Genomic DNA, 25,782 nt, shown 5'->3' with positions numbered 1-25,782 from the left:
GGCTGAAGCCTGAGGCATCATTTGCCATTACCTCCGAGCCAGGGGCTGTGACAATGACAGGGTGGGACTAGACCAGTGGTTCTCAACCTTTCTAATGCTGTGACCACGCAATACAGTTCCTCATGTTGTGGTGACCCCAAACCAAAAAATAATTTTGGTGGCTACTTCATAACTGTAATTTGCTACAGTTATGATTCGGAATGTAAATACCTGATATGCATTATGTATTTTCCGATGGCTTTAGGCGACCCTGCCGGGGTCGCGACCCACAGGTTGAGAACCGTTGGACTAGACCATGGTCGTCATTCATCAGAAAATTGGTGTGGAGGGAAAATTGCTAACCTAAAAGTCAGAGAGACCTGGGTTTGAGTCCCAACTTCCCCTTTCCCAGGTCTCATCCTCCTCAGCAAATTTGCTCCAAACCACAGTTTATCCAAAGCATTCTGCACAGTGACTTGCTAGTCTCTGCAAGATTATGCAATAAGGCCCTGGCCTGTTGGCTCAGTGGGAAGTATTAGCCCGGTGTGTGGAAGTCTAGGGTTCGATTCCCGACCAGGGCACACAGAAGAAGCACCCATCTGCTTCTCCACCCTTCCACCTCTCCTTCCTCTCTATCTCTCTCTTCTCCTCCCACAGACATGGTTCCATTGGAGCCAAGTTAGCCCCGGCACTGAGGATGGCTCCATGGCCTCCACCTCAGGTGCTAGAATGGCTTCGATTGCGGCGGAGCAACGCCGGGGCCGAGCATCGGTCCCCAGTGGGCATGCTGGGTGCATCCCAGTCAGGCACATGCAAGAGTCTGTCTGCCTGCCTCCCTGCTTCTCAATTCAGGAAAAAAAAAATTATGCAATGACTAAGACATGCTTCTCTACCTGTAAAACAGACCAACCAAGCCTTGCCCTGGAGACCCGGGACACCAATGGTGGCTGGTAAGCTTGCTGCAGTGTACAAATGTAAGAAGCTAGCTCTGTCATTTTCACCCTAATCTCAAAGAGTACTAGCTCTATGGAAAAAGGAACTAAGCATCCTCTGACCCCAAATCCTCCAGCCCAAGCCCAGAAAACTGTACATTAGAGGCAGGTACAAGGAGGGGTCCAGCCAATGCTGGGGAGATTCATTTTGCCTGTGTCCGTAGCATCTGTTGCCTTCTGGTGAGGGAGTGTGACACAGCCACGAGGGACAACTATTAACAGGACGAAATTCAGATGGGGGGGGGGACAACAGATGAGATTGGGAACACCAAGGGAGGCTTTGGGAGGCAGTGAGATGTAAGCTGGGCCTCCTGGAAGGTGGTCATGGGGAAGGGAGCAGGCGAGAAGGTATTTCAGACAGTGGAAACTGCCTCAAAAAAAGCCTTCGGACGGTCGGGGGCTAAGGGAGTTTGGAGGGGTGCGGGGCACTGGTAGAGCAAAGGGACTTCACGAGGCCTGAGAGGAACAAGACTAGGGCAAGCTGTAGATAGCTTTGGCCAGGAGGCTAAGAAGTGTGCACTTTGTCCTGGAGGCAGCAGGAGCCATTAAAGACTTCTAAGCAAAGGCAGCATATGATCTGATTTGCATTTTAGGCATATTTGTTTTGTAGAAAGAGTGGAGGCAAGAGGGCTATTGGAACCACCTCTTTGGCTGGAGACCTCACAAGCCCATTGTTTTGTTGGGGTTTTTTTGGGGGGGATGTTGGGTTTTTTTTACCACTACACACCAGACCTCCAGCTGTGCGGTTCCCTATCTAAGGCTGGGGGTGGGCCGGGTGAAATTCCCGACTCCAGTTCCCACCCCAAAGCCACTCCAGCCAGGGCCCTAGCATTGATTAAAAAGGCATGCAGTCTGACCAGATGGTGGCGCAGTGGATAGAGCGTCGGACTGGGATGCAGAGGACCCAGGTTCGAGACCCCAAGGTCGCCAGCTTGAGCGCGGGCTCATCTGGTTTGAGCAAAGCTCACCAGCTTGGACCCAAGGTCACTGGCTCGAGCAAGGGGTTACTCGGTCTGCTGAAGGCCCACGGTCAAGGCACATATGAGAAAGCAATCAATGAACAACTAAGGTGTTGCAACGCGCAACGAAAAACTAATGATTGATGCTTCTCATCTCTCCATTCCTGTCTGTCTGTCCCTGTCTATCCCTCTCTCTATTTCTCTCTGTCTCAGTAAAAAAAAAAAAAAAGGCATACAAGTGAGAAAAGGTGGGTGGTGGGGGGGCTGTAAAGGAGAGGAAAGCACAATGGGTGGAAGTTCCATTTACTGAGGGCCTGCTCAGCTCCTAGCCCTTTAGCCCTTTAGGAGGTCCCGATGACGCTGGGAGCAAGTGCTCTGAAATAATTTTCCCTGTTCTACCAGAAGGAAACCAAGACTTGACATGGTTAGGAATAGCCCAGGATCCCCAGAGCCAGGACACACGCCCAGGTGTGTCTGACCCCAAAGAAACCCAGGCCACAAGCAAGAAGAGAAACTGAGGCCTAAAGAAAGCAACCCCACCTTCTCCCCGGAAGTGAACCTCTTGCTCAGATGCCACCAGAGGCCTTCTGGAGACCCCTGTGCCTCTCCTGCACCACCACCCCCTGCCAGCCGTCCTGCCAGCCAGCCGCACCAAGGGCCCAGCCTCCCAGGACACACACTCACACACACTTGTGCTTTGAGAGTTCTGGTGTTTGTAAGACCTTCACCGAAAAGCAGGTCATTTAACTTTCCATTTTAGATCTACTATCCCCATTTGAGGCTGCCAATCAAAATCCCTGTGTCCTGTGCCAGTGACAGTGAGCAGAGACAAGAGATAGCCGGGGCAGGGGGGCACTCAGGATGGAGACCATGCCTCACTGCCCTAGGTGACCCAGGTGGGCGATCTGTCAGTCAGGAGAATTGAGAAAAGGGTGGTGGTGGAGAGAGGAGAGTTCTTGAGGGGTCACTCCCTTCTCTTGGTTAGTTGTACAGAGACCCCCTCCCAGGGTGGGCTCCTAAAGGATGACAAGGACAGCAGGTCTGAGGAAGGCTCCCAGGACAGAGACAGAAAGAGGAAGGGATGGTTGCAGGTTCACAGCAGTGCCTGGCGAGCAACGCCCAGGGTGCTAGCCACATTCCAGCCAGGTAATAGCACCAACTGAGGCCTAAACTTTAATCAATGGTGCTAAGGCTTGGCCACAGTCAGCAGCAAGGAAGGCTAGCTGAGGCCTAAGAGGGGAGGAGGAGGGGCGCCTGGCCAAGGAAGGGTGTGTGTGGGATCTACCATGGGTCAGAGCAAGGGCTTTCAGAGCCCCTTCCCACAAGATGTGGAGATGAGAGTCAAACTGAGCTATGTCAACAGCCAGGGAACAAATGTGACCCACTGTGGCTCAGCTAGACCCTAAAACTCAGCCTCAAATCTTCTCCTCCCCAATACCAACAAGCCTCAAGTGAGATACCAAGAAGAACTTACCAACCAGTGAGACCCCGAGATGTCTGAGCATGGGCGGCTCAAAGTGTTCGTGCGTCTTTAGTTGGGGAGGGTCTCAGCATAGGAGCTGGGGTTCCCCTATTCCCCTTCAGACCAGGCTGCACAGAGCGATGGACTGAATGGGTCGTGTCCTAACCCCCAAGTACTCTGGAGAATGGTGGAAAGAAGGAGGGGATGAATGCTATCAGCTGCTCAGCATAACTTATTAGCATCCAGGCAAGATTAATCAAGCCCAGAAACCTCGAGCAGACCCCTAATTAGTTGCCACTGATAACTATATTTGTCATGCTCTCCAATTATTCCACTGTAAATTTCAGAGTTTAATTGCACCTTGTTCTTCATTGAAGTGTCACTGTTTGCACACGCTCCCCTAATTCTTTAGCAAATTTGACAAAATTCTGCATTAAATATAGATTATCTTTAGATTTCCATAATTAACACAACCAAACTGTCTCAGGCCTAAATATTTCTCCCAGTGCCATAAATCTGCCCTGTCCCTGGAACCCAGAGAGCTGCTCCCAGCTCCCTAGCAGAGGCCATGGGGAGAACAGGTCTGTGCAGGGTGGGGGTGGGGGTCGCAGGCCAGGCTGCATTGAGCCCACCTGCCTAGAGACCATCCCACTCCCAGATTTGTAGGAGGCACCATCAAGGTTGCTCTCTGGGGCATCTCGGCTGTGTCCCAGGGCTTAGAGACCCAGTCCAGCACCAGAGCTGCCCTCCAGTCCTGGAAGGTGGGCTAGAGGCAAGTGTCCTGGCCTACAGCCAGGCCGCAAGCCACTTCACCCCCCAAAGGCCAAAGGGCCTGTGTTTGTGACTTTTCTCCCCATTAAGGCTGATCTCGATGTTTGACATTACACTAGGAACGTATCCCAGGCAGACAGACCGCCCTCCATGCCACACCCTCTCCCAATCCTCTCTCTCCAGACTCACAGATGAAGCTATGTCCATTCAACCCTAAACATAGCCACCTGGAGCTCTTAGTTCATGCCCCCCATCCCAACATCAGGGTGTGAATCTTCCACAAGCCCCCCCAAAACCCCAAATCTAACCGCCCAACAAAGTTAACAAGGTGTCCACTTTCAAGATGACAGAGGGGTGGCAGGGGCAGACAGGAGAGGGCAGAGAAGCCTGCTCCTCCAGAGTCCTACCTGCTACTGGCCCTTTGGAAAGGAACCATATCTTGGGGTTATCCCAAATCAAGCCCTTTCAAGAGTTCAACTACAAGCTAAGCCCCTCCCCCCCACCCTGCACTGCATTCATGCAGGCACACACATTCACACACACTTAGACACGCACACATATACAGAGACAGACTCAGGTGCACAGAGACATACCACTGACACCGATGGACATGCAGACACACGCAATCAGATACTGACGCACAAAGACATGAACACACAGAAACACATGCCCCTCTGCCCTAGGCCTGTAGGAGGGGCACTGCAAGATAGGTGTAAGGCCAGTGGTTGTGGTCATGCAGATTCACACTGGATTCGGGCGGATGGTAAGGGACCTGTAGAGCCGGTACATGGTGGGCCATTCCCTTTATTAGAGTCTCCCAACTGCAGACAAACAAGCAGGCAAGGAAAAACAGCTTCTCTCTCTCTCTCTGGGCTACTGAGCAAACAGAGCAAACAGGCGAAGGGGGGTACCCCTCCTCTGGCAAACAATAGCAAAACATGGCCCCTCCCAGTGGTGGGAGGCAATCCGCAATCTACACTCTGCTGCCCTGAGGGCAAGCACCTGCAGCCCCACAGAAACTATACACGGGTAGTACTGCCCGGTGCTTATGCACCAATCAGGTAAAGTACAAGCAGCAAGCCTAACATACTCATTTGCCCAACAACAGGGAAACGCTTGGTCCCCAGAAATCAGTGGCATATCCAGAGTCCTGCCACGCTGAAGGGCAGAGCAGGCTAAGGACTCCAGCAGTCAAGCTCCCCCAGCCCCCTCCACTCTGTTAGCCTAGCGTCCTGCTTTTTCCCTGGCGAAGCTCTGGTGGTGGCTGAGGAACTGGAGTTGGAAACCGGCAGTAATACCGAGGGGCCGGTAAAGCCGGTTGCCGTGGGCATGCCAATTCGCATTGAATTCGGGCAGACAGTAAAGGAATTGTGGAGCCAGAGGATGGTGGGCCATTCAGTTTATTAGAGTCTCACAACCGCAGACGAACAAGCAGGCAAGGAAGACCGCCTCTCTCTCTTTCTTTTCTCTCTCTCTCTTCCAGGGCTCCCCCAAAAAATAGACTGGGGGAAAAAACCCTTCTCTGTCAAACAATACCAAACAATGGCTCCTCCCAATGGCAGGAGGCAATCCACAATTTACAGTCTGCCACCCTGAGGGCAAGCACCTGCAGCCTTCCATAGACTATACACACATGGTGCTGCCCGTGCTCATGCACCAATCAGGCAAAGTACAAGCGAGCAAGCCTAACACACCTGTAACACATTTGTTTGCCCAACGTGTACTCACAACAAGTTTGGAGGAAAATCAATGACATTTAATGAGATTGGATTTTTCTCCATGATGGGCTGAGCTGGGAGTTATATAGGAGTCTTTGGGCAAAATGGACAAGGAGATGTGCCTGGCCACAGGTTGCAGGGCCGGGAGAAACTGGGCAATCAGGAGGGAGGAAGCTCCAGGCAGAGACAAAGAACTCACAGGCAGTATATCAGGCTGCCATCCAGCCCCACCTGCCAGGCCCAGAGAGGGCCCCTGGGCCAGCTTGGGTGTCTGCCATAGTCTGGACTCCCAGCCCTCAGAAGGTATAGAGTCTGAGGTCCACCCAGGTCAGAGGGGCTGGCTGGGGCCAAGAGTAGTAGGAAGTGGTCACTGGAGGGTAGGGGGTGTGCAGGCCACTCAGGATCATGGGCTTCGGAGAGTGGTGAGAGGCAATTAGTGAGCTAACTCTGATCACTGCCAGGCTCCAGGCTCCTGCAAGACAGAAAACAGCTCCTTGCTCAGAGGAGGAAAATGAGTATCAGAGAAATTAAAGAAACTGCCCAAACCCAGCCAGCCCCACCAGCCAGCCTGTGTCTGCAACAGCAAGTGAACCAAGGTCTGCCAGGCTGAGGAGCCACACCTTAATTTCTCTCCCCCTGTTGGAAAAACAAGTTTGTTGCAAGTGTTTTTTAGGTTTGCTCACTTGTATTGGGGCAGCACCATGTGTATAGTCCAGGGGTCCCCAAACTATGGCCCGCGGGCTGCATGCGGCCCCCGCCACAATTCCGGAAGGGACACCTCTTTCATTGGTGGTCAGGGAGAGGAGCACATTGACCATCTCATTAGCCAAAAGCAGGCCCATAGTTCCCATTGAAATACTGGTCAGTTTGTTGATTTAAATTTACTTGTTCTTTATTTTGAATATTGTATTAGTTCCCATTTTGTTTCTTTACTTTAAAATAAGATATGTGCAGTGTGCATAGGGATTTGTTCATAGTTTTTTTTATAGTCCAGCCCTCCAATGGTCTGAAGGACAGTGAACTGGCCCCCTGTGTAAAATGTTTGGGGACCCCTGGTATAGTCTATGGAAGGCTGCAGGTACTTGCGCTCAGGGCAGCAGATTGCAAATTGTGGATGGTCTGCCTCCCTGGGGAGGGGTGAGTGCTTGTTATTGTTTGCTAGAGAAAGGGTATTTCTGCCAGGCCTGTTTTGCTGAAGAGTGCTGAGAGGCTTGGGAGCCCTGATTTTGGCCCGGCCTGTTTGGCTGGGGGTGCTGTTTTGCTTGGGGTGCTGTGAGTCCAGGTGAGTCCGGGGAGAGCGAGGGAAGCGGTCTTCCTTGCCTGTTTGCTCGTCCGCCATTAAGAGAATTGAATAAACGGAATGGCCCACCATTTTCTGGCTCCACAGTTCCTTTCCTGTCTGCCCGAGTCCAGTGAGAACCTGAATCTGCATGGCCAGGGCCACTGGCCCTATACCCTCTTCCAGCCCAGCCACCTGGGTCAGAGCTTTTGTTCAGGTTCCAGGATGACAGGAACTCAGGGAATCTCCTCCATGGCTCAACCCCAAATCACAAAACTTCCCCAAGCATAGAGGAGGGGACATTTGTCAGCTGCAACCCTACCCACGCCAACCCCCGGCTAGAGCTTTGAGCTCCCTCTCTCCTTGCTGAATCATAGAAGGGATCAGAGATCACAAACTCAACCTTTTAAAAAATTTTTATTGAATTTATTGGGATGACAGTGGTTAATAAAATTATACAGGCTTCAGATCATAATTCTACAATACATCATGTGTACAATGCATTGTGTGTTCACCATCCCAAGTCAATAAACCCAAACTTAATATCTTCTGCCTAAAGCTTCTATGCAACATCCTATCTGAATGGTCCTCTGAGTGCTTGCACCTCTCCAGTGACAGGGAGCTCACTACATCCAAAATACCCTATTCAACTTCTAGAATCCTGTTAGATGAGCTGCTATCTGCCATCCTGAGCCTACCACTGGTCCCAATCCTGTCCTCTGGGTCACTGCTCTGCTCCATGAATGGCCTTCATAATTGGAATACCATGACCACTGCCCCCATCACCCTTCCCACTACCACCACCACCACCACCATCTAAAAGGTTTCTATTCTCCTGGCTTCCTTATTCCCTTAACTGTAGCAAACTGTTCTACCCCATTCCCTCCTACTCACCCAAAAGTGTCAGCAGAATTGTTGACAGCAGAGAGGAATGGTTAAAAGCAATCATTTTGAATGGACTTGGTTGGCAATGATTTCGTGGATATGACAACAAAAGTGCCACAACAAAAGAAAAAACCATACATGGGACTGCATCAAAACTCAAAACTTCTGTGCAGCAGAGGCCACAATCAACAGAGTGAAAGGGCAGGCTATGAAATAGGGAGAAATTTTTGCAGATCATTATGATACATGGTTACTATTCAGAATATAAAAAGAATTCCTACAATTTAACAAGAACAACAAACAAATAACTTGATTAAAAACTGGACAAAGGACATGAATAAACATCTCTCCAAGGATGATATGTAATGGCCCACAAGCATATGAAAAGATGCTCAATGTGACTAATAACAAAAAAAATGCATATCAAAACCACAGTGAGGTAATACTTCACACTCAATAAGATAGCTACTATTAAATAAATAAACATTGGTCTGAAATGTGGTGGCGCAGTGGATAAAGCATTGACCTGGAATGCTGAGGTCACAGGTTCAAAAGCCTGGGTGGGCTTGTCTGGTCAAGGCACATACAAAAAGCAACTATTACAAGTTGATGCTTCCTACTCCTCCCCACTTCTCTCTCTCTCTGCTCTCTCATAAATAAAAAAAATAAAACCTTAAAAAACATATACACACAGCCTGACCAGGTAGTGGCGCAGTGGATAGAGCATTGGACTGGGATGCAGAGGACCCAGGTTCGAAACCCCGAAGTTGTTGGCTTGAGTGAGGGCTCACCAGCTTGAGCACAGGGTCGCTGGCTTGAGTGTGGGATCATAGACATGACCCCATGGTCACTGACTTGAGCCCAAAGATCGCTGGCTTGATCAAGGGATCACTTGTTCTGCTGGAGGCTCCTGGTCAAAGCACATATGAGAAAGCAATCAATGAACAACTAAGGAGCAGCAACAAAGAATTGATGCTTCTCATCTCTCTACCTTCCTGTCTGTTTGTCCCTATCTGTCCCTCTCTCCATCTCTATCTCTCTGTTTCTGTTACACACACAAAAACAACAAAAAACCCACACACACACAGAAAACCACAAGTGGTGAGAATGTGGAGAAGTTAGGACCCTTGTGCACTGCTCTTGAGATTGTAAGATAGTACAGCCACTATGCCAAAGAGTATGGAAGTTCCTCAAAAAATTGAAATATGATCCACTAATTGCACCTCTTGGTACATACCCAAAATAATTGAAAACAGAATCTTAGAGATATTTGTGCACCCGTGTTCACTGTAGCATTATTATATTTTTTTAAGTGAGAGGAAGGGAGATCGACAGATTCCTACATGCATCCCAACCAAGATCCACACAGCAACATCTGTCTGGGGCCGATGCTCGAATCAACCGAATGCCTGGGGCCAACCCTCTGACCAATTGAGCCACTGGCTGAGAGGAAGAAAGAGAGAAGGGGGAGAGGGAGGGGAAGAGAAGCAGATGGTTGCATCTCATGTGTGCCCTGACTGGGGATTGAACCTGGGGGCATCTGCAAGCTGGGATGACGCTTTATCCACTGAGCCAACCAGCCAGGGCCCATTGCATCATTATTTACAGCAGCCAAGAGATGGAGGCAACCCAAGTATCAACCAGCAAATAGATAAACAAAATGTGGTGTATACATACAATGGAATATTATTCAGCCTTAAAAAAGGAAATCCTGTCACATGCTACAACATGGATGAACCTTGAAAACTTTATGCTAAATGAAATATGCCAGTCATAAAAAAACAAACACTATATAATTCCACTCATATGAGTATCTAAAGTTGTCGAAGTCGTAGAAACAGAAAACAGAATGGTGGTTGTCAGGGGGTGGGCAGAGGAACAGGAATTGTGGCTTAGTGGGAATAGCATTTACACTTTGTAAAATGACTGACCTGCAGATCTGTTACACAACAATGTAAATATACTTAACTACTGAACTGTACTTATAAACGGTTAAGATAGCAACCAAAAGAGAAGGAAAAAGCAGTGATTTTGGAGTCAGACAGCATTGGCTCTGGGTCCCAGCTCTACTGTTTCCTTCCTGCCAGACGTGGATCAAACGCCCTCGAGCCTCAGTCCCCCCCACTCTACAACAGGGTAGTGACAGAGTCTAACACACAGAGTTACTGTGAGCATTATCACATTAATTTTTGCTGACATGTTCAATGCTGTATCCCCAGCTAGCTTATAGTAGTTGTTCAATAAATACTTGTTAAATGACTGCATGAGCAAACCATGGCCTTCTGTCCTCAGAGGCTCTCTGACCCAACCCCATTTTCATCTGAGGGTCCACTCTCAGTTCCTGGCAGGGGAGAGGGAAGCTCACTTCCCCACCAGCCCCAGGTTCCCCAACTGCCACTGTATCCAGCCTGGGCACCAATTCTGTCCATCAATATTGGCCTCTGGCAGTCACACTTGAATGCCCACCCCAGTCGATAACCAGCGGCTGCCATCGATCAGCCCCTGGGGGGAGACAAGAAGAGGGGCCAGCAGGGTCTGGAGACACAGCCCCAGAAAGGGAACAGCAACAGGGAGCCCCAGTGACCTGGCCACGGCCGGCAGACAGGGCAGAGGCAATCAGAAAACAGAGACAGAATGGAGAGGGAGAGGGCAGCACCAGACCCGAGCTAGGAAGGGCAAAGAGGCAGTGGACACAGAGGAAGTCCCTGAGGAAGAGAAAAAGAAGAGGCAGGCACAACCCTGGGAGAAAGAGGGTTTTGTCACCATTTTGTTGTTGTTGTTGTTTTTGGGTTTGTTTGTTTGTTTTGGGGGGCACCATTTTACAGAAAAGAAACTAAACTCAGAGGTTAAGAAAGTTGACCAAGGCCTGAGACTTTAGATGTGGGAGTGGGACCAGGATTTAAACCAAGTCTGGTGTCTTTGAGAGGCAAGGCCCTCTGCTGCATCCCACAGGCCCCCTGAGTTGTCACTTAGGGCCTCCCCACCTAGGCATACCACCCACAGCTAAGGGTGGAGGTGGTGGAGGTGCCCCCTACTGGGTGCCTCCTGAGAGCTTATCAAGATGCTTTAGGAGAGGAGTGGGGGGGGGAGGTGTAGTGCTTGGGGAGGGCGGAGGGCGCCAGTAGGCAGATCTAGCTTGGCCTCCTCAGCAGCAGGCCTCCCAGCTGATGCTTGGACTGGAGGTTCCCTTCTTCCAATCCCAGCTCTCCACCCCCTCTCTCACCTCCCTGATTGCCACAGCATAACCTTGGGCAAGTTGCTCAACCCCTCTGAGCCTGTTTCCTATTCCTAAACCAAAGGTAAGGACAGTGCCTACCCCAAAGCATCTTAAGAATTAAATGAGCCTGGGCCCTGGCCGGTTAGCTCAGCAGTAGAGCGTCAGCCTGGCGTGCGGGGGACCCGGGTTCGATTCCCGGCCAGGGCACATAGGAGAAGCGCCCATTTGCTTCTCCACCCCCTTCCTCTCCTTCCTCTTTGTCTCTCTCTTCCCCTCCCGCAGCCAAGGCTCCATTGGAGCAAAGATGGCCCGGGCACTGGGGATGGCTCCTTGGCCTCTGCCCCAGGCGCTAGAGTGGCTCTGGTCGTGACAGAGCGAGGCCCCGGAGGGGCAGAGCATCACCCTTGGTGGGTGTGCCGGGTGGATCCCAGTCGGGCGCATGCGGGAGACTGTCTGACTGTCTCTCCCCGTTTCCAACTTCAGAAAAAGAAAAAAAAAAAGAATTAAATGAGCCTGGCCTGACCTGTGGTGGCGCAGTGGATAAAGCGTCGACCTGGAAATGCTGAGGTCACCGGTTCAAAACCCTGGGTTTGCCTGGTCAAGGCACATATGGGAGTTGATGCTTCTAGCTCCTCCCCCCTTCTTTCTCTCTCTCCCTCTCTCTAAAAATGAATAAATAAAATAAAATTTAAAAATTAAAAAAAAATACTTGTATTACTTAAAAAAAAAAGAAGAGGCCCTGGCCGGTTGGCTCAGCGGTAGAGCATCGGCCTGGCGTACGGGGGACCCGGGTTCGATTCCCGGCCAGGGCACATAGGAGAAGCGCCCATTTGCTTCTCCATCCCCGCCCCCTCCTTCCTCTCTGTCTCTCTCTTCCCCTCCCGCAGCCAAGGCTCCATTGGAGCAAAGATGGCCCGGGCCCTGGGGATGGCTCCTTGGCCTCTGCCCCAGGCGCTAGAGTGGCTCTGGTCTCGGCAGAGCGACGCCCTGGAGGGGCAGAGCATCGCCCCCTGGTGGGCAGAGCATCGCCCCTGGTGGGCGTGCCAGGTGGATCCCGGTCGGGCGCAGGCGGGAGTCTGTCTGTCTCTCCCCGTTTCCAGCTTCAGAAATAAAAAATATATATATTAAAAAAAAAAAAAAAGAATTAAATGAGCCTGACCAGGTGGTGGTGCAGTGGATAGAGCGTCGGACTGGGATGCAGAGGGCCCAGGTTAGAGACCCCGAGGTCACCAGCTTGAGCGCAGACTCATCTAGTTTGAGCAAAAGCTCACCAGCTTGGACCCAAGGTCGCTGGCTCTAGCAAGGGGTTACTCGGTCTGCTGAAGGCCCGCGGTCAAGGCACATGTGAGAAAGCAATCAATGAACAACTAAGACGTTTCAACACACAATGAAAAACTAATGATTGATGCTTCTCATCTCTCTCCGTTCCTGTTCTGTCTGTCTGTCCCTGTCTATCCCTCTCTCTCTGTCTCTGTAAAAAAAAAAAAAAAAAAAAAAAAGAATTAAATGAGACAACTGTCAGCACATAGTAAGTACATAATAAATGTTAGCACCATTAGCACCATCATCATCACCCTGCTCCAAGCACACAGCTTCTGGGTCCCATACCCATCCCAGTGAGACTATTGTGTGCGTGTGTCATTCCCAGGGCCTGGATTTAAACAAGATCCAGCCCCTTGCAGTGCCTGGCCTGTGGCTAGTACCCCAGCTATAGGAGGGGCATCCGTGCAAGGCCTGGGTGCAGATGGGCCTCAGCAGAGTGAGGGCTGAGGGGTTCTACAGAGCCGCCTTTCAGCCCTCCCTTAGTGCCCTTGTTTCAGAGACTGGAGGGCAGCTGTGGCTGGGGGACCATGTGTGTCCCCTCTCCTCCAGAAGCTGAAGGGAGGGTGTAAAGCCAGCAGCCAGGGCCAGGGCTGCTATCACAGCAGCTGCCCGGCCCATGCAGGTTCGCATTGGATTCGAACAGTCGGTAAAGAAACAATGGAGCCAAAAACTGGTGGGCCATTTTCTTTAATTCTAGCTTGCACCGGCAGGCAAGTAAAAACATACACTGGGCTCCAAAACCCACTCACATTCAGTGCTCACAAAGCCACTGACTTATCCGAGTTTCCTAGAATCAAAGGTTTCTAGCTCACCAGCCTTATTCTCCTCAGTTCCCCATCTCCTTCCTTCTCCAGCATCAAACTGCACAAACTGGCCTCTCACTCAATACTCTGCCATCTTGGCTGCTTCTCCTGGCCACATGGCCTCTTTCTGCTCTCTGCTCTGCTCCCTCTGCTCTCTCATGCTAATCATCCCAGGAACCAAGAGAGCAAGCTCCTGTTCTGCCCCTATTTTATAGTGTAGAAATCCAAACCTTTAATCCAATATACAAAATAGGGAAGTCTCTAATACAAAGTCACTTCTCTGAGGCATGATTGGATTGTACCGCCCCACATCAAAAAGGGTGGGAAAGGCCTAATCCCAAAACCAAGCCCCAGGCTACAACGATCCTGCCTGCCCACAGAGACACACATTAATTTCACCTGGGCAATGCCATCTTTAACAAAGTGAGCATAATATATTTTATCTGCCCAACAGAGGGGCCAGCTGGAAATGTGTTGAGAGATTTGCCCTCCAACCCACTATAGTGAAGAGAAGGGGAGACAATCAGGACCCATTTGCTGCACTGTGCATTCATCCTTTTTAAACAAACACTCAGGATGTGCCTAGCCCTGTGCTGGGACCTGACTATATAGAAGGAGTCAAGCTAATTCACACCCTGATTGTCCAAAAGAGGGGGATGGGGCTTACATGTCGGCAGAGACCTGTGGGGGCCAAATGGAAGTTATAGGAGGCTAGGGGGCCAGGACAGCTACTTGTATGATAAGATGAGACCCAGCCCCACCATCTGACAGCCTCCCTCATCTGCTGAGTTCTGCCATGGTTTCTTCTTTCTAAAGGAAACTGTTCGGCCCACTGATATTTTTTTGAGTTGCAGATAAACCATAGAAGATGCCACTTTTCATAGTATCTCCCTTCTGGTATGCACAAACTCCTGCAAAAAAAAAAAAAAAAAAGCCTGGAGGCTGAGGAAGAGAAGGGTGCTGAGGTGGAGTGAGAAAGAAATGGCCAAGTTCAGCCTGCTGAATGAGGTTGGGGTGGAAGGGGCCTGGGCCCAGCCCCCCCTCCCTGCCCCAGGGCAGCTGGTGAAGGACAGCCTCTGAAATAGAATACTGTGACAGAGACAAGGCATTTGCATACGAATCCTTCTAGGAGTGCAGTGGAGGAACCTATGTAGAAGCAGCTTTCTCAGAGCCCACAGTGTCAACCTCCTGGTCCTAATTCAAGGACCACCCCCTCTCCTTTTCCCAGACTGGGGAAGAAACTGGGACAATTAATGGGGCAAAGTTCATATCCCTTCCTGCGTCTCTGAACATGCGGATGGTCCTGGACCTCTGGCCCTCCTCCCCCACCCCAGTTGGTTAAACTGGGTTCTGCGATTTAAAGGTAATTCTGAGAACAGCTGTGTCTGTAAACCAACAACAGCGGCTGCTGTGGAGTTTACAATTTACCAGGCACTGTGCTATGCCGCTTAGCTTTGGGTCCCCATTCACAGAAGAGGCCTCTGAATATCCTAGAACAGTGGTCCCCAACCTTTTTTGGGCCACGGACCGGTTTAATGTCAGAAAATATTTTCACAAACTGGTCTTTAGGGTGGGATGGATAAATGTATCACGTGACAGAGACAAGCGTCAAGAGTAAGTCTTAGACGATGTAACAGAGGGAATCTGGTCATTTTTTAAAAATAAAACATCGTTCAGACTTAAATATAAATAAAACGGAAATAATGTAAGTTATTTATTCTTTCTCTGCTGACTGGCACCAAATGGCCCACGGACGGGTACTGGTCTGGGGGTTGGGACCACTGTCCTAGAAGATAAGCGACTTGCCTTAGGTCATCCAGCTAGGAAGAACTGGGTCAGGATTAGAACCCAAGACCATGCCATCCGTGCCAGTTTGAAAGGAAGAGGTGGCCAGGCTAGGAAGCAGTGGGGATGGGGGGACTAGAACTTCTAGATGAGAAGTTGATGTGGGAGGATAAAGCACGGGGTAGTCCCAGGTGCTATGCCACCTGACCAGGCCTCCAGGACCCTGGGCAGAAGGAACAGTGACATCCTCCTGGCCAGTGGCCACTTCTCCCCACATAAAAACCCTCTGTTTGGGCATTCTGAGCACAAATCTAGGAGCATTGAGCTCTGGGCTGAATGGAGACAGTGAGAACTTTCTGGAGCACCTCCCCCAGCAGGATGAGCTGGAGACCACCAGGGAGGTGTTAATGAAACAGGGAAGCTGCAAACAGACCCAGGAGTGATTCCAATCTGACACCTTCACCCCATCCCCCACCAGTAATGAGCTGGGATCTGCCCTCCTCCCCAGAGAGGGGGTTGCGAAGAGGAGGGGAATCCTTGGGCATCTTTGTAGCTTCAGATGCCTTTCTTCATCCTTATCATCACCATCATTTTCATAGCAATAAAAAACTCACATTTACTGAGTACCAACTATGTCCAGACATTGTGCTAAATCCTCTTTATCTCCACTTTACAGATGAAGAAACTGAGGCTCAATCAGGTTAAGTGACTGGCCTGAGGTAAAGCCAACATTTGGATCTGGGACTGTACAACTCATTAGTCTGTGTTCTTAATGCTTTTGCTACTGGGCCTCTGACACAGACCCCCCGGAGGTCCTCAGCAGGAAAGTGGGTGGGGTGGAAATAGTCCCATCCGGAATCAGGTCTGGGAGCCCAACCTTGGGGCACTAGGGGTGGCCCACATCTCCACGAAGGGAAGCTTATGTGTGTGTCACCCGGACTGCAGCTGGCACGGTGGATAAAGGAAGCACGCCCAGCCACCATGTGTCCTGGGAAAAAGGGCAGGGTCCTAGCCCTACCACCAGCCTCAGTCTCCCTGTGTGCTCTCGGCATTTCCCTTCCACACGTGTGTGCAATAAGAGTGGGGAAGAGAGCTAAAAGGAGGGACTACCAGCTCTGCCTACTGCCTGGGAAGGGGATAAAGAGGGGTGATGGCTGGGGAGGGCTGAAGTAGTTTGTGTGAAGGGTGCTTGGAAGACCCCAGACGCCTGGCCTGGGAGGGAGGGGCTGAGCAGCTCCAGAGTGGAGCCCTATGTTTGTAAACATCATTAATCAGGGATTAGCAGATGGGCATGCTAATTGCACCTGTGGAAGATTGAGACCTCAAGGTTGATTTCATTTACAAACTGTGAGGCCCCCCTGGCATTTGGCCCTGCAGGAGTGGGAGAAGGTGTCTAGTTTAGGACCCCAGCCTGGGGGTAGAAGCTGACAATTTAGCCTTCTGCCAAAAACAAACAAAACACAAACAAACAAACAAAAAATGAGCCCTGGAGGGAAGCAGGGGTGTTGGCTGCAATTCAGCTGCTCTGGAATACCAGGTCAGCCCACTGCTCTGAGACCCTTCCCCGCGTGGCTGTGGGGCCGACAAAGGAGGAGCCTGCAAATATCATTTCTGCCTCCTCTGGTCCCCCATTCTCTCCAGCGGTTCTCAGGGGTAAATCATTGTGTGTTGCAGCTGAAAGTTGCCCTAGAGCCTATGGGGAGATTGAGAGCAGGTTGGTAGGAGAGCAGAGCCTGGTGCCCTGGGTGCTGTGAAGACAGCTGCCACCCTCCGGGCATCAATTGAGGGCTTCACATGCATGATCTCAATCATCACCATGACCCTCGAAAGTGGACACTGTGGTTATCCCCACTTTATAAACGAGGAAAATAAGGCTTGGAAAAGTTAAGGGACACCTTCACACTCACCATCAGCAAGGCACAGAGCTGGAACTCAAAGCAAACTGCTTACCTGCCAGGGTCATGCTCTTCACCCACACCGTTTCCTCCTCTCGGCTTCATCCCCACCCTGCCCTGCAGGGGACGGACCCCCACCCAGGTCCTCAGACCTCAGTCCCAGCCACTGGAATTCTAGTGTACTTAAACCACACTTGGTGAAGTGTCTGTGTGTCAGGCACCAGGTGCCACTCCAAGGAGAACCAGACCCCATCGTTGGTCTTAGGGCCTCAGGTGCTCTTTGTCTTGAGAATGCCTGGTTTGCATGACAGAACTACATACATGTGTGCAGGGCAGGTAATTAAAGCAAGAAGCAGCCCCTGTGTGGGGCGGTTTGCCCAGGAGCGTGACCCATCTAGATGGCTCCGACCATAGGGACACAGAAAACTGATGACTAGCATGCCAAAGCAGGTCAGATAGGTGTCCAGAGAGGAGGATACCGAGGAGTCCATGGGCAGGAGAGAGGGCTCTAGACCTCAAATAACCCAAACCCAACTTCTAGATTACATGCTGGGTTTGGTCCTAGGGAGTCAAGGTTGATTTTGTGCCCCTACATGGAAGGAACTCCAGGACACCTGAGTTTATTTTCATCAAGTCTGTTGGTCTGGGTTCTAGAAACAGAACCTATAGTAGACACACACAGACACATCGTCACCTACTTATTTATTATAAAGAATTGGCTCATGTAATTATGGAGGCTGGCGCCCAAGTTCTGCAGGGTGAGTCTGCGTGCTGGAGACCCATGATGTCATTGCCATCTGAATGCCAGCAGGCTCGAGACCCAAAGAGCCCTTGTTTCAGTTCCAAAAGACAGGAAGAATTCTCTTACTCATGGGAGGGGTCAGGCTTTTCATTCTATTTAAGCCTCCGACTGAATGAATGAGGCCCACCCACATTAGAGAGGGCAATCTGCTTTACTCAATCTACCAGTTTAAATATTAATCTCACCCCAAAATCACCCTCACAGACACACCCAGAATGTCTGACCAAGTAAATATTGGGGCACCATGGCCCAGTCAAGTTGACACATATGCTGAACCATCACAGCAAGTGTGTTATTGTGTGGGTGCACAGTTCTTTAGTTTACAAAACACTTTTTACTGCTGTGCTCTCATCTTATTTTACCACTTGTCTGTTGGGGAGGGACAGCTAAAGCAAGTGTCCATGGCCTGCCCCAGTCTTCAGGTGTGGAGACTGAGATGCTCTGGGCAGGAAGCCATGGAGCCTGGGCTGCAATCAGCATCTTCTCAAGAACCTTGGGGACAGACGAAAGGTTGCTTGGCACATGCATTCAGACACACACGTGAAAGCATGGGTGTGAGTGATCTGGAAGAGTGTTCTCAGACATGAGTGGGCGGCTGGAGGGTCAGGGATTCTCGAACCTGGCAGCACCCTGGTGTCAACTGGGGACCTGTAAGAAACATCCGTGCTGGGCTCCTTCCCCAGAGATTTGGATTTCAGTATCTGGTACCTCAGGGCACCTGGACTATTAAAGGCTATCCCCCTCCTTGACCCCATAATTCTAGGATGCAGCCAAGGTTCAAAACCACACGAAGCTCTTGGCCAAGAGCGTGGCAGGGATGGGGCAAGCAGGGTAGTAGTGCCAGCGGAGGTCAGAGCCTGCGTCCCAGCTGGGGCCAGACAGTTCAAGGGGGGCCAGGAGGTGGTGATCTATGGAATTTATGAAGGGGGCTCTTCCTTTCGTGAGAGGATAAACTTTACTTTAAAGCAATCTTAGGCCCTTTTTAGACAAAGTCAAATGTCTTTCTAAATTGGCATCACCATTAGGATTCCAAGGTAAAGCCAGTCCAGAGAGAAAGGGCGGTACTCTCTGCTGAGACACCGAGTTCCTACTGATCTCTGTATCCTCCCAGCAACCCAGAAGGGCGGGATTGTCCCCTTCACTGAGGGCACTGAAACTCAGAGGGTAAGGAACTCACCCAAGGCCATACAGCAATCAGGATTCGAATTTAGGATTGATGTCCTCCAGATCCACCAAGCAGAGCAATGGTTCTCAACTAGGGGTGTCTATTGCCCCAGAGGCATTTGGCAATGTCTAGAGAGGTTTTAATTGTCACAACTGAAGCAAAACGGGTGCTATGGCATCTGGAAGAGAGAGGTATGCTGCTAAACATCCTACAATGCACAGGACAGCCCCCACAACAGAGAATTATGGCCCAATGTCAGTAGCTCTGAAACTGATAAACCTTTCTCCAGTGGTTCGCAGTCTGGGCTGTACATCGGACCCATGACAGGGTGGGAATGGGGCATTTCACAAATCATGATGCCCAGGCTGTACCCTGGCCAATAACATCAGACTTTGGGGGCAGATCCCAGTGTCAGCTATTAAAGCTTGCAGGTGGTTCCAATGTGTAGCCCAGACTTCTCTAAACTACTTACACTGGGGGGCCTCTATTCCATTTGTGGGACCCTCAGGGAGGAGTACCAAATTGGTCCAGATCAGGGGTCCCCAAACTACGGCTCACGGGCTGCATGCGGCCCCCTGAGGCCATTTATCTGGCCCCCGCCGCACTTCCAGAAGGGGCACCTCTTTCATTGGTGGTCAGTGAGAGGAGCATAGTTCCCATTGAAATACTGGTCAGTTTGTTGATTTAAATTTACTTGTTCTTTATTTTAAATATTGTATTTGTTTCCGTTTTGTTTTTTTACTTTAAAATAAGATATGTGCAGTGTGCATAGGGATTTGTTCATAGTTTTTTTTATAGTCCGGCCCTCCAATGGTCTGAGGGACAGTGAACTGGCCCCCTGTGTAAAAAGTTTGGGGACCCCTGGTCCAGATGATACAATAACCAGCAATCCTGTCCTCATCACCTCCCTGAACTTAAGGCCAAGTTTGACTGGTTCCTTCCATGTGGACTGACGGATAACTCACCAGTCAGGGGGGCTGAAGGACCAGTGGGGTGGGAGGTGTTTCCTAATCTCTCCCTTGCCTCTTGGGGGCCACAGCCAGGAATCTCCCCAGGTGGCTGTGAGAGCTTCCTAGAGAGACTGTGGACCAAAGAGCGAGGCTGCCACCTAATGGAGAAACCAAACAGAACAGCCCACTGGTTGAATGCCTGCTGGACACCAAGTAATGTTTTATTTGAGCCTCACAACAGCCCTGAGAGGGAGGTACCAACAAGGACCCTGAGGCACTTAAAGGTGAAGCCACTCAAGGCCCCACCATAAGGCAGGATTTGAGCCCAGATTTGCACCTGTCTGGCGCACAAGAGCCCCAGATCTCCCTCTATGTTCTCACACTAGCTCAAAAGAAATATGATCCCTGGACTGAGCTCCTCAATTCCCTTCTGATGTTCAGACTTCCGCTTGATGTCTAGGCAGGACCTGGGAGGAAACAGACCCTCTGAACTAGCACATCCTAGAAATTAACAAACTACTGTCTCCAATGACAAGTCCAAACGCAACACAGGAAACTGAACTTCCTCTGATCTCCAGCAGAAAGCCCCCTGCTTCCCGAGACAGTGATTAATAAACAGATCCAGGCTGCACACTCAGGCAAGAGGTTCTGGCTCATTTGAACATGTGGATGTATGGGTAACCCATCCCTGCTCTTCAGCACACACACATGAACAACCCCGTCAGCCCCAGTCTTGCCTCTCTTTTTCTCATCCTGAGGACAGTCCTGGAGGCTGAGCCACTGTGGACCCTTCAGCTATGGCTGAGGGTTCTCGAGTGTCTTGGAGAAGTTGCCCTCTCTTCCCCTCTTCAGAGAAGCCCTTCCTCTGGCTGCAAATGGAGTGAAGAAGAATTCCTGCAGACAGACAGAATGACATGGGAAAGAGAACTGAGAAGGACCATGTGCCAGGGCATTCCCTCATTTCATCCTCAAAAGGATAGTTTCCATATTTAGCACAGAAAGCAATGGAGACACAGAATGATTGAGAAGCTTGTTTAGGATGAAATAGCTACACCTGTTTGATCAGAGGGCTAGAAGAAAGGGGACAGTAGACTCACCTGCAGCCACGGAGACATTCAAGGACTCCAGCCCAGGAGGCAGCTGCCGGCCGGGCAGGATGGTGAGGAGAAGCTGGCAGGAGGCCTGCGCCTCAGGGGACAGGCCAGAACCTTCATTCCCTGCAGGGTATGGGCACAGAGGATTAGGAATGCCACAGCCAGATATGCAGGAGCTCAGGAAGTACACATCCGAGCATGGAAAACCAGGAACATCTACCTACCCAGCACTAGGAGAGTAGGTCGGTCCCAGAGGAACTCCAAGCAACTAGTGACGGGGATCCCAGAAGATCGGGAAGTCTCAGGCCCGAGGCAGCCCACTGTGCCAGCCACAAGCCAGCCCTGCCGGGCTTTCGCCTGAGGGGAAGGAAAAAATCGTATTCTAGTTCACCAAACCATCAGAGTCCTAGCCGAGGAAGAACCCAACCTTGCCAATATACCCTTGCTAAGCCAGTCAATAGTTATTAAGCACCTAGAATGGGCAGGCTCTGCTCTAGGCACTGGCATTAGGGCAATGAACAAAAAAAAGGTCAAAATCCCAGCTTCATAGATGGTGGTCTGGGAGGGCCTCACTCAAGTGACTTTTGAGTGTAGACCTGAAGGAGATGCGAAGACATCTGAGGGCAGAATATTCTAGGCTGGGATCAGTAAAGTGCAAAGGCTGAGAGATGGCTGCTTACCTGGTGGTATGTGTGAGGAACACTAGAACAGCAAGGTGGCCAGTGGAAAGGGAGCCACTGAGACAGGAGAGGGAACAAAGGGCCACATAGGTAAAACCTCAAAGGCCTGGAAGGACTTTATTCTCTTGAGAAATGCAAAGGCTTTGAAAAGTTCTGAGCAGAAAAGCAACACAGTCTGACTTATGTTGCAACAGGATCTTTCTGCCTGCTGTGTGAGGGCCGATAGCAGAAGCAAGACCAGGAGGTTTCCACAATAATACAGGCAAGAGATGATGGTGGCTTGGACCAGAGTGGTAGCAGTAGAGATAGCAAGAAATGAATTGTGAGAGTATGAAAATAACTTGATGGTAAAGCCAAAATGATGCACTGAAAAATGGGAAGGGGTGTGACACCAGGAAGATTCAAGGATGATGCCAAGGTTTCTGGCCTAACTCACTGAAAGGATGGAGTTGCCATTCATTGAGCTGGGTCTGCAGCAGGAACAGGTGCTCGGCTATGGAAACATTGTTTGAAATGATTCTTAGATAGCAAAAGAGAGCAATTATTTTTTTAAACCAAGTAAGAGGCAGGAAGTCAGAAAGACAGGCTCCCACATGAGCCCCAACCAGGATCCACGTAGCAATCCCCGTCTGGGGCTGATGCTCTGCCCATCTGGTGCCACTGCTCTATTGCTCAGCAACCAAGCTATTTCTAGCACCTGAGGCAAGGCCATGGAGCCATTTTTAGCACCTGGGGCCAACCTGCTCATTTGAGCCATGGCTGCAGAAGGGGACAAGAGAGGGAGGGAAAGAGAGAGAAATAGAAGGGGAGGAGGAGGGGGAGGAGTGGAGAAGCAGGTAGTCACTTCTTCTGTGTGCCCTGACAGGTAATTGAACCCAGGACTTCCACATACCAGGCCGATGCTCTACCCTTGAGCAACCAGCCAGGGCCAAGCTTTAATTTTTTTTAACCCCTTTGATGTGCTTTATTTATTCATATTGGAATCACTCTAGGTTGAAGACACTGAAAAGCATTGTAAAATCCCATGAACTACAATTTATCTTTTTTGACACCAGTGTTGCTGTTGTGTTTTTTTTTACAGAGACAGAGACAGAGTCAGAGAGAGGGATAGATAGGGACAGACAAGAATGGAGAGAGATGAGAAGCATCAATCATCAGTTTTTCACTGCGACACCTTAGTTATTCATTGATTACTTTCTCATATGTGCCTTGACCGTGAGCCTCAGCAAACCGAGTAACCCCTTGCTCAAGCCAGCGACCTTGGGTCCAAGCTGGTGAGCTTTGCTCAAACCAGATGAGCCTGCGCTCAAGCTGGTGACCTTGGGGTCTCGAACCTGGGTCCTCTGCATCCCAGTCCGACACTCTATCCACTGCGCCACCGCCTGGCCAGGCAGTGTGTTGCTGTTTTTTAAAAGCTGTTGAGCAGGGAAGCAGATACATGAATCTGGGGTTTAGGAGCAAGATCCAGGCCAGGATACACATTTGGGAGACATTCAAATATAGATGCTACTTCAAGCCACAGAGTGTTTGAAACCAAAAAAAGAATAAAAAGAGATCCAAGGACTGAGACATGGGAAACCTGGGAGATGATTGGGGAGCTGCCAAATGCAGGGCAATACTGCCCTCTTGTGCCCTGCAAGAGAAGCACAGAAGAGGGGTTTCTTTACTTAGGTTTGCCTCCCCAAATTTGTTTTGGTGGAGAGGGGAGTTTTTGTTTTGTGTGCATGAGAGGGAAGAGGTGAAAGGCATAGACTAGTCCTTGGTCAAAGAGCCCTTCAAGCTGTGCCCCTACTGGAGGAAGCCAGAACACCTATCCACCAGCTCCTCCTAGCTGAACATTTATTCAAGACCTATTTAGTAGGTAATGAAACACTGTCGGAGACTTGCAATACCTGCAAAGAGGTATGGCTGGGGAGGGGGGGCAGTAAAGGAAATGGTGCAATACGTCTAACTTCAGATTCTGCCCCACTTGTGGGTTTAAAAGCTCTGGGATCCTGGGACCCTTCCCGCTTCCTAAAGGGATTTAGGGAGACATAGGAAGTGATGCCGACATGCTCTTTTCTCCCCTTTTCCATCAGTTGCTGGCTAAGCGTCCTGAGAGGATAAGCTTGGCTCATTTCTACTCCTTTACGCTGCCCCACTCCCAACCCCCAGGACCTTTACCTGTAAAAAACCGTCCAGGTCATCAGTGAAGAACACGTCCATCACCTCCATAGCCCCCGCGCTGGCCTTGCTGACTACCGGAGTGAGCGGGCAGCTGCAAAGTTACCCCATGCCCCGTATAAGGCCATGAAATCTTAAACCCGGTGCCCTCCCCTCCCCAGGACTCCCAAGGGTCAAGGATGAGAATTCTGACGACAGGGAGGCCTAACTGAGGGATCACCAAAGGGTCAAGGTGCATAGGAACTTGGCTGATCCTTGAAAGTGAGGCACATGGGGAATAAGGACCTTCCGTGCCTGTTTCTCCGGCTGGTGATGACCTTATCCACTCCGAGGAAGTGAGCGGAGCGCAGCACGGCCCCAAGATTTCGGGGATCCTGGAGCCCCTCGAGGACAAGCCACAGCTGCTGGGGGTCATCATCTCCTGGCTTCAACTCCTCAGCCTCAGTCCAGGGCCGGGGCCGCATCGGGCTCACCTCCATGCAGACGCCCTGGTGGACCTGGTAGCTGCACAGGGCGTCCAGCTTCTGCCGTCTGGGCCGCAGAACTGGAATGTCCCGCTTTTCTGCCAAGCGGAGCAGCTCGGCCCGCTCTCCTCGCACGCCGGACCTACCGGCCTGGAGCAGGAGCCGGGCCACGCGGCGGCGGGCAGCGCGCAGAGCTAGAAGACACGGGGACAGGCCAAACAGAAGTTCCAGTCCCTTGGCGGACCGCCGGGTAGACCCCAGGTCATCCAATGACAGGCGGCTTAGCTCCTCTCCACCGGGCCGCACTCTACACCATACTGTTTGGGAGTAATGACGTGCGACCAAGCAGCGCCTGGTCGCGCCCCCGAGGGCTGACAGCAGAGCCATGGTCGATGTCCCCTATTGCGTCCTCAGGAGCTATCACTCCAGACGGGGCCCACTGTCAGGCCCCGAACACAGGTTAAGGGGACCCCATGGCTGCAGACCCCCCTCAGACAGAGAAACGATCAGCCCAGATTCCCAGCTCGAAGAGTGCCTAAAATCAGAGCCAAAGTCCGAACAACCCCGTTCTATACCCTCACGTGGGCCGCCCCGCTTCCGGGTTCCTGCAACCCCGCCCCCTGTCCGGCGGCGCACTGCGCATGCTCAACCGCCAGGCCGTCCCTACAGCGCCGCCTGCAGGACTAGCTAAGCAGCGACCTCCACCGCCTGGCGGCCGGTCAAAGGCGGCGATCACCACGAGCCAACCCTGCTACAGGCTTCATTCTGCGTACTTCGAGGACCCAGGAGGCTGGAGGGTCACATTCACACAGGCACTAGCAAAAACACTTTAAGGGATGTGTTCAACAAGGTCAGTCTTGGTGCTTCCCTCCCCATGGATACTGGTAATTTTCCTCAGAAGCTTCTCTCTCCTGCATCCAGCCCCTCCTCTCCTCTGCATTTGCATTGCCTTGTCAAATCCTGAGCACCAGTTAGCAGGCCAGAAATAACTTCCTATCCTGTGGCGGCTGATTCTCTAAGTGACAGCTCTGTGTCTGTCCTGCAGCTGCTGACAAGCCAACTGATGCCCTTGACCCACAAGTAATGGCCAGATTCCTTGCTCTGACCTCCAGGGATCCAGGCCTTTCAGCCCCATCTCACTCCTGCACTAAGTTCAGTGCTGTTCCCACACTTCATGCTCTTTCGGGCCTTTGAGCCTTGCACATCTTGTCTTCTCTTCTGGCTGTCAAACTCCTACCCATTTTCAAGACGCAACCCAAACCCACTCCTGCTACCTAAGGTAATCCACACTCCAGGAGTGAGGCTCCAAATTCACCTATTTCCCACTCATTTGGAAGAAACTGAGTCACAACCACCCCTGATCACTGAGAAAGGAGAAGAACTGAAAGATACCCAT

At 51.0% G+C, this 25,782-nt stretch overlaps 1 protein-coding gene across 3 annotated transcripts; it reads right to left on the bottom strand.

Annotated features, from left to right (window-relative positions):
• Positions 1–7,558: 7,558 nt before the first annotated feature.
• Positions 7,559–24,988, bottom strand: MRM1 (mitochondrial rRNA methyltransferase 1). 3 transcript variants are annotated; one of them, XM_066262782.1, is made up of 6 exons: positions 24,208–24,988; positions 23,923–24,016; positions 21,304–21,436; positions 21,083–21,202; positions 20,723–20,879; positions 7,559–8,955 (listed from the first exon to the last, which is right to left on the bottom strand). In XM_066262782.1, exons 1-5 carry the CDS (start codon positions 24,771–24,773, stop codon positions 20,734–20,736), a joined length of 1,059 nt encoding a protein of 352 aa, XP_066118879.1. In that variant the 5' UTR covers positions 24,774–24,988; the 3' UTR covers positions 7,559–8,955; positions 20,723–20,733. The 3 variants fall into 3 exon arrangements, with proteins under 3 accessions (XP_066118879.1, XP_066118878.1, XP_066118880.1); XM_066262781.1 differs by lacking the exon at positions 7,559–8,955 and having other exon boundaries at positions 20,177–20,879; XM_066262783.1 differs by lacking the exon at positions 7,559–8,955 and having other exon boundaries at positions 20,177–20,879; positions 24,217–24,988.
• Positions 24,989–25,782: the final 794 nt, after the last annotated feature.

The sequence above is a fragment of the Saccopteryx bilineata genome, chromosome 2 (assembly GCF_036850765.1).
Source record: "Saccopteryx bilineata isolate mSacBil1 chromosome 2, mSacBil1_pri_phased_curated, whole genome shotgun sequence".
NCBI lineage: Eukaryota > Metazoa > Chordata > Mammalia > Chiroptera > Emballonuridae > Saccopteryx > Saccopteryx bilineata.
The sequence above is the reverse complement of the archived record's forward strand: the minus strand, read 5'-3'. Positions and strand labels throughout refer to the sequence as shown.